Source organism: Propithecus coquereli, unplaced genomic scaffold (genome assembly GCF_000956105.1).
Source record: "Propithecus coquereli isolate 6110/MARCELLA unplaced genomic scaffold, Pcoq_1.0 Scaffold343, whole genome shotgun sequence".
Taxonomy (NCBI): Eukaryota; Metazoa; Chordata; class Mammalia; order Primates; family Indriidae; genus Propithecus; species Propithecus coquereli.
This window is the reverse complement of record NW_012149097.1, coordinates 1,926,167-1,934,862: the sequence shown is the minus strand read 5'-3', so window position 1 is coordinate 1,934,862 and position 8,696 is coordinate 1,926,167. Positions and strand designations below refer to the sequence as shown.

At 42.4% G+C, this 8,696-nt stretch overlaps 1 protein-coding gene across 1 annotated transcript in view; it reads right to left on the bottom strand.

The window, feature by feature from the left end:
* Positions 1-2,868: 2,868 nt before the first annotated feature.
* Positions 2,869-8,696, bottom strand: part of PPEF2 (protein phosphatase, EF-hand calcium binding domain 2) — a 22,075-nt gene continuing 16,247 nt past the window's right edge. Inside the window, exons 11-14 of the mRNA XM_012650977.1 lie at positions 8,053-8,238; positions 6,828-6,970; positions 3,719-3,825; positions 2,869-2,909 (exon numbers count right to left, since the gene is read on the bottom strand). Coding sequence (XP_012506431.1) covers positions 2,869-2,909; positions 3,719-3,825; positions 6,828-6,970; positions 8,053-8,238 — 477 coding nt within the window. The remainder of the gene's footprint in view (positions 2,910-3,718; positions 3,826-6,827; positions 6,971-8,052; positions 8,239-8,696) is intronic.

Sequence of the window (8,696 nt, the reverse complement as noted above, 5' to 3'; positions counted from 1 at the left end):
TATATATCCACATTCAAAAGAATGAAGTTAGACCCTTACCTCACACTATCTTAAAAAACTTAATAAGGATCAAAGGCCTAAATGTAAGAGCTAAAACTATAAAATTCTTAGAAGAAAACGTAAGTGTAAATCTTTGTGACCTTGGATTATTCAACAGTTTCTTAGCTATGACACCCCAAAACACAAACAACAAAAGAAAAAGATAAATTGAAATTTTTAAATGTTAAAAACGTTTGTGCATCAAAGGATACCACTAAGAATGTGAAAAGACATTCCACAAAACCAGAAGAAATATTTGCAAAGCATGTATCTGAAAACATCCTAGTATCTGGGATATGTGAATAACTCTTATGACTCAAATAAAAAGGCAAATAACCCAATTTTTAAATGGACAAAAGATTTGAATAAACATTTGTCCAAAGAGGATATACAAATGGCCAATAAGCAGACAAAAAGATGCTCAGTATAACTAGTTATTAAGGAAATGCAAATCAAAACCATAATGTGATACTTCATACCCAGTAAGATGGCTATTATAAAAACTAAAAAAATAAAAAAGGAAAATAACAATGTTGGTAAGGATGTAGAGAAATTGAAACGCTCATACATCGTTGGTGGGAATGTAAAATGCTATGGCCACTGTGGAAAAGAGTTTGGCGACTCTTCAACAAGTTAAACATAGAATTACCATATGACCCAGCAACTGCACTCCGAGGTATACACCCAAGAGAACTGAAAATATTATGTTCCCACAAAAAGATGCACATGAATGTTCATAAAAGCATCGTGCATGATAGCCAAAAAGTGGCTACAATCCAAATGCCTATTAACTGATGACTGGGTGAACAAAATGTGGTATATCTGTACAGTGGAGTGGTATTCAGCCATAAAAAGGAATGAAGAACAGATATCACTTTAGCGTGGATGAATCTTGAAAACATTGTGCTAAATGAAAGCTCACAGACACCAAAGGCCATGTGTTGTGTGATTCCATTTATACGAAATGTCCGGAACAGGCAAATCCATAGAGACAGAAAGTAGACTAATGGTTGCTCAGGCTGGTGGAAGAGGGACAGGGAACGGGAGTGACTGCTAATGAGTCACTTTCTGGGGTAATGAAAATGTTCCGAAATTAGACTGCGGTGATGGTTACACAACCTTGTGAATACACTAAAAACCACTGAACTGTACGTTTTAAATGGGTGAATTATACGGTATGTGAATTAAACCTCAAAAAAAGAATAATAACATTGAAAAAGCCTCTGGACCATTAGGGGAACAGGGTGAGGGTGTACAGGACCTCCTTGTACATTTTTCATATAACTTCCTATGAATCTATAATTATTTCAAAATTTAAAGTTTTTTAAAAAAATACTTTCCTTTTCTTATCGATTACAAAGTCCTTTCTGTTCGAGGCACTCTGTATTGATCTGGGGCTGTCTTTGATAGCACTATAAGGGATATCACATCCTCTGATAATTACTCTTCCTATAAGAAGCTCTTATTCAGTTTGTCTTTATCCTCGTCTGTCCTGCCCCTTCCCTGTGGGATGCTTGTTCTGCTCCGGTACTTACTAGTGTCGGCCACTTAGAAGCATTGAGTCTACCTGCTTTGCTCCCAAATGCCTGAGTGAAGACAAATCAGTATGAACTGGGAAGAAGACCAAAGGGTTCGAGGTAAAATACTTGCTATCATCCGAAATGATAGCATAATGAGTGCCTTTACCTGAATGATCACTGTCTATGATCCTAAAAATGGTCTCCAGGTTGGATCGGTTTCGGTACAGTTTTTCCAGCAAACTTGACTGTATGTTCTGCAAGAAAAAATTCATTTTCTTTGTATGTCTCATGTTTAGGCTTGTTCTAATATATAGTTAACACACAACCAACCCTGACTACCACTCTTGAAATAACCTGAAGGTATGTTACCACCCCTCCACCCCGGCCACCCCTTTAGCCTATCAAACAACCTAGTGGTTTAAGAAGTTCCCACCCCACGATGAAATGCTCTAAAGTCGACCGTGGTGACGGTTGCACTTACAAGCAAATACACAAAAACCATTGAATTGTACACTGTAAATGGACGAATTGCACAGAATGTGAATTATACCACAATAAAGCTGTTAAAAAGGAGCTATGAGACTTATCAAGGTCTCATGTATGTTACATATTCAATAAATATTTATTGTATAAATACGTTTTTAAATGGGAGGTGCAGCACGGTGTCGAGGAAAGACCCTGGGCCCTGCAGTCAGACAGCCCTGGGTTCTAGTCATAGCTCGGAAGTTCTGGGACCCGAGTCCTACGACGTACCTTTGTGGGCAGTGTCCTCATGGGTGCAACAGTGCAGACAAACCTGCCTATTGGGGTGGTCTGAGGACTAACCGAGGCAACGAGTATAAATCACTTAACACAGAGTCTGACACACAGAGTCTGACACACAGAAACTCAACAGGCAGCTGTGCCTGTTTCTCCCCCATCCTGCCCTACGGGTTCTCAGCGGTTGGTTGTTTGACTCCAAGTTCTCTGTGAGGGGCTTCAGAGTTCCCAGCGTCTCGTGTCCACCATCATCGCACCGTTACCTCGCGGCTCAGCTGTGCCTTGGCCAGGTCCTCCAGCCAGGACCCGTACTCCAGCGTGTTATCTGCCGAGCTGTTCACCAGCTGCGGCCTCAGCATCCGCCAGGGCAGGCCGAGACGCAGCACGGACTCCACGGCGGCCGCCCAGTCGCTCAGGGCGATCGAACCTGCGGGAAAGAGCTGGCTTGTCGACTTGTCCACTGCAAGTCTAGTTTCCTGCCCAGTGGGGTGCACCCTGACATTCCTCTTACCATCAGTAGGCTAGAGAAATAATAGTAGTAGGCACTGTCCTATTTTTCTTGGCCATGGCAGAGTTGGCTGGAAACCAGACTTCCAGATAAAATAGAGGATGCCCAGTTAAATTGAATTTCAGGCAAACAACAAAGTCTAATTATGTGCCAAATACTGCATAAAAATGATGTGTTGCCTGTCTGTCTGTCTGTCTATAAGTCAAACCTAATTAGGCATCCTGAATTTTTTACTTATTAAATCTGGCAACGCTACTGGAAGCTACACAAGCCTTGTGTAAATAATACCGGAAAACATTATACATATGCAGCATTGGTTTTTTTTTTTTTTAATTAAACCTCCTAAACTCCTTAGAATATATTATTCGCTCAAACTCTTGGAAGGCTACAATATGTGTGTATGAAAAGGTATTGCTAAGAATTTATAAATGTTACTGCTATTTTAAATAGGGCTCTATTTAGTAAATGTCCATTAAACATTTCATTGAGTTGGGCAAAGACAAAATTTTAACTCAGATGATAGATCATGGAACAGCTGAACTCACACTGAGCAACAGGAAGTCAAGCCCTAGATCTTTCTGCTACACTCTTGCAACTCCTCTACTCATTGTTTTTTGCTTAGTTCTGGCCTTGTCACCCTTACCCTGACTCCATTTCTTCTTCACCATCTCCATCTATATTTGGCCACGTTCATATTCTGTTTTAAAAGCTTAGAATTTTAAAATTTAAGAGAAATAAATGGACATTAAGTGGAATAAAATGGAGGAAGTAGTCCAGTGACTACTGGTAGTCATCATTCATGCACTAAATGTTTATTTGCTGGAGAGAGAGATTTTCTGGCCAGCTTCCTTTCTCTACAAATCTTTTAATTAATCAAGTAAAAGATTCTTACCAGTTTTACCTGCATCGTACTTCTTAAATTCACCAAGAAGTTCTGAGGAATGAGCAAATAACTTTTCCCGTAGAGCTCTCAGAGCCGATTCCTCCACTCTGCTAATCCTGGGACAGGAGATGAAAGGAACGTATTAAAAGTTAGTATAGAAGAAAAGTCACGGGTTTTACTACCTTTCTCTCTCTCTTTCTTAATGTCTCAACCTGCTGAGAGCTCAGTTTTTGAGGGAAGAGCTCCCGCTTTCCCTGTTACGCACAAATCAGATCAGCTTGGGGGCCGCTGCTGTCCTTCCTAGTGCAGGACAGCGGTCAGAGCGGAAGCTCTGGAAAAAGATCACCTTCGTGGCAGAGTTATCTAGCCATTGTCCTATGCCTCAGTTTCCCTATCTGTAAAATATGGATAAAACTGTGTCTGCCTCTGCTTCACGGAATTATTGTGAAGAATAAATGAGTAAAATTCACTATATCACTTAGAAGAAAGCCAGGCACACAGGAAGCACTCAACGGATGGTATCTGTTTTCATAATCATTATGCTTTCTTTATAATTTATTATGTTAAACAGCCATAAGGCAAGACTTATGAATAATGGAATAACACTAATTTAATTTTCTCATTCTTACTGGGCCAATAGAGTAATGCTGGGCACAGAACTTGGCCCAAAGTGCTCAATAAATATCTGTAGTTGAATAAACAAGAATATAAAAGAGATAAAAGATAAATGTACTTTATTCGAAGTGTCTCATTGAAGAACCAGCTATTCTATAAATAATAACCAGATAACCTATCTTCTCAATGGCTAAAAGTTTTTTTTAAGAAAACATTTTAATCACGTTTGGTGAAAGTCTTCATTGCAGTTTAAGGTAGTTAGCGTAACAGACCTTTAAAACCTGTGAACCACCTAAAACTCATCCCAAATTTCATGGGTATGTGAGCATATGTTCTTTTTCCGGAGTTTGCTGTTTTATTGGATGCTAAAAGAAGTATAGGACCCCAAAACATTTAAAAAACACTAGTCACTTTAAGCAAAAACGCTTTGCTTAAAGGCAAAGCATTTAAGCCTTTTTCTGGTAAACCGTGGCCAGGAATGCTGTGCAGAGATGGGCCATGGCGAGGCCCGCAGAAGCCATCGGATATACACGGCTCGGGATCTCTGTGTCGAGCGGTGTGTATTAAGCCCTCACTGAATGCAGAGCTCTGCACAGATTATCTCACGGATCCCTCAGTGCCCATGGAAGGAGGCACGATCCGTCTGCCCATGATGGAGCCATAGGGTAATTATCTCAAGGTCACCAAGCTAGCAAGGGGCGGGGCCAGGAGTCCGTGTTGACAGCTGGACCCGAGGCTGGCTATGCCATTATCATGAGAAGTGGATTAAACAAAAAGGAAAGGTTCCTCTAAGAAAAGCGTGCTATCTTGAGTTTATGGACACTGAGACGTATATTACGGCTGCTCCATCGTGGCCCTGATTTCTAGGTTCTCCACTGTGCTCGAGATAGTTGCAGTCATTGAGTAAGTGGCTTCTGGGTCAATTAGGTGACATGGTGCTTATTTAATGCAATCAACGAATATTTCAAAGAGCTGAATGTTCTCTGATTATCTTATTAAAACACACTATAGGCCGGGCGCGGTGGCTCACGCCTGTAATCCTAGCACTCTGGGAGCCCGAGGCGGGCAGATTGTTTGAGCTCAGGAGTTGGAGACCAGCCTGAGCAAGAGCGAGACCCCGTCTCTACTAAAAATAGAAAGAAATTAATCGGACAACTAAAAATATATAGAAAAAATTAGCCGGACATGGTGGCACATGCCTGTAGTCCCAGCTACTCAGGAGGCTGAGGCAGGAGGATCGCTTGAGCCCAGGAGTTTGAGGTTGCTGTGAGCTAGGCTGACGCCACAGCACTCTAGCCCGGGCAACAGAGTGAGACTCTGTCTCAAAAAAAAAAAAAAAAACACACTATAGCATTTCCTACCGTGACTCCTTTTGTAGTGTGACAATACTTAAATCCTATGGACTTAGGTGCTCCAGATGCCAGCGCTGCCTGCCCATTCCAGTTTGGTGGGGCTGGGTGAAGTTCCGATGGCTGATTTTTTATAAAGCTCCGCAGACGACTTTGTTGCACAGTATGTTTGACTCACTTGGTGAGTTTACATTTTTACATGATCCTTCTGTTCGAGTGAGCCTAGCTTGTGTTTAATAACTCAGAGCGATTTAAAATAATACACTTTTACAGCACTCACACAGGGTAAAATGCTAAATATTAATGTGCTATCCATTTGTTTCATGCTAACTTTATCTATTTTGATTTCTAATTTAGGCTACATAATTAAAGCAGTTGTTTGGTAGCGCCAAAACTGTATCTGTTAGCACTTATATACTCTGAGGGCACCCTCTCCGTGGCAGGCAATACTGCATGGCGGTTAAACGTGTGGGTTCTGAAATAAGACTGCCGTGGTCAAAGCCGACCTTCGCTACTTATTAGCGGGGCAACCATAGGCCAGCTGATTTAACTTTTGTTTCTTAATGATCTCATCTATGAAATTAATAACAATATCTAATTCATAAGTGCATTGTGGGGCAATATATATAAATTCTTTATGACACTTAGTATGTCGTAAGCTCTCATCTAAGGTTAGAACTCAGAATATCTCAACAGCCACAATTTAATATTACAGGCCTCTTTCTGGAAAGAAAGAGACATTGTTAACCAATGGGTGCACTGAAATCCATCTGCCAAACTTCCAGATAGTGAAAGAACCTCTGGCTCTGTTTTATGGGGGTGACACAGACCCTTTAAGGTTGAGAGAAAATGGAAGAGTAACCCCAGAAAGACTTTGTGGCCTGGGATACGGACTTTACCCAGGATACATCCATTGGAAATAATTTCTGCAGAAAACAAATTTGTTTCTCCCCTTCATGATGGGTAGGTAGATATAGGAAAAGTATATGGAGGAGAAGAGGCCCTGCTATAGTGTCTATTCTAGCCCGTAATGCTGACATAGCTATTGTCTGAATTCTCACTTAGAATTTGGATAAATGTAATGACATTGGACACTTCAAAGGTTCTACGAACACAATAATTTTTTCTGAAAAGCACTCATTGAAAAGTCTTGCCTTTGCCTCATGGTTAGCGTGTAGGTCGCCTTGTTAGCTTGATACTGCACGATGTGTGGGGTCAGGGCCGGCCCCAGTTTGACATAGGCCCCTCTGTTACTGCCGACTGCATAGTAGTTGGAGGCGGAAAAGATGGTTAATACCTAAACCAGAGCAGAAGAGAGACAGGTATTTACATTCACCGAAGAAGCCTTCATCCTCAATCCAGTACGTCCCACCCCAACTTCAAGGGCTGCTATTACTCTGTACGCATCTGTGGGTCTTTTTTCCTTCCTTCCTTCCTTCCTCCCTCCCTTCCTGCCATCCATCCATCAACGCTAATAGGGCAGGAGTTGTGACTCAAGTCATAGAAACATGAGCTCTGATAGGACATCCACAACATGTTTCCTTCACAATTTTATCCCAAGTGAAAATAGCAGGGGTCACAGAAAACACCTCATTTGGCTCAGTTTAGAGGCAGGCTGGCTCTGCTAGACCGGGATGGCCACTACAACTGGCAGGCAAATCTATTCTGGAAGCTGATGCTGCGCCTTAAAGCAGACTTTCCCACGGACAGCGGTGCCTCCTGAGGTGCTTCGTGAAGAAGTTTCCCTTGTCAAGACTTGGGAAGCGCTAGACACTGTATCTCCTCCTGGAAATGTGCCATGGACACAGGATATTACAGGTTCTCAGAAGTCCTGCAATAAAGAAACTCGTACAGCATAACCATTTACCCAAACTTTTCTTACGTTAGTTGGTCTCACACCTTTTTTTGCATGGAAACCTGTTCTTCTCCTGTGGAGTTAGTATTCCTGGGAATACAGAATCCCATCCTAGGGGCACTAAGCTAGGCAATAAATTTGGAGATGCCCCAAGATTAGTCAGAACATTAATTATGCTCCCAAATCCCTGCCTGGTAACAGTGCAGAAATCTGATTACCCTGTAGGGTTGTCTGAGACATGTGACAGCAAGCCATGTGACCGAAAGAATGGAGATGTGGCTGGGGAGACACTGGCCTCCTATGCCCACCCATAAAATCTGCCCCTTATTCCCAGGGTACTGGCGAGCAATGGTCTTAATCAAATTTCGAGTTTTAAAGAGGCTCTAAAAGTCAAGGATAGATGATTGTAAAGGACCTAGTTGCTTTGAGCAAGTGGCAACATATGTAAGCACAGTTGGTTTTCTAGAAACAGAGCCTTTGCTTGTCTAGGCCTGGGCCCTTCGGACCGCTCTGGCGACACCCACCCTGCGGCTGTGGCAGAACTCGTAGCCTTCGGGCTTGCATTCGTGCGACCGGATTAGGAGCCGCAGGTTGTATTTCTGTAGCAGCTGCTCTGTCACGTCGGGCCCAAAATAACAGCCTTCTCCTCGGACGGTGTTGGCCTTGCAGCCCTCCTGCGCCATGGGGTCACTCCACAGGATGTCCGTGACCTGGAAAGACCGAGACGGTGTCTTTGCTAAAACTAGACAGGCGTTCATTCACACTCATTCAGATGAGAACAGGGAGAAGAGGAAGAGGAAGAGGAAGAGGAGGAATGTATTCGAATAAAAATACATGAGTAAACTTCCATGCAATCAGTATTTAACATACATTTATATTTTGGACGCCTAAGCTTCCAGAATTTTTTATTGCTCACAGAATGAGTGTGTGCATGTATATATCAGCTGACAAGTATATACCCATTTTCTTTTTTTTTGTGAGACAGAGTCTCACTCTGTTGCCTGGGCTGGAGTGCCGTGGCGTCAGCCTAGCTCACAGCAACCTCACACTCCTGGGCTCAAGCGATCCTCCTGCCTTAGCAGGAGGTAGCTGGGACTACAGGCATGCACCACCATGCCCAGCTGATTTTTTATATATATACTTTTAGTTGTCCAGCTAATTTCTTTCT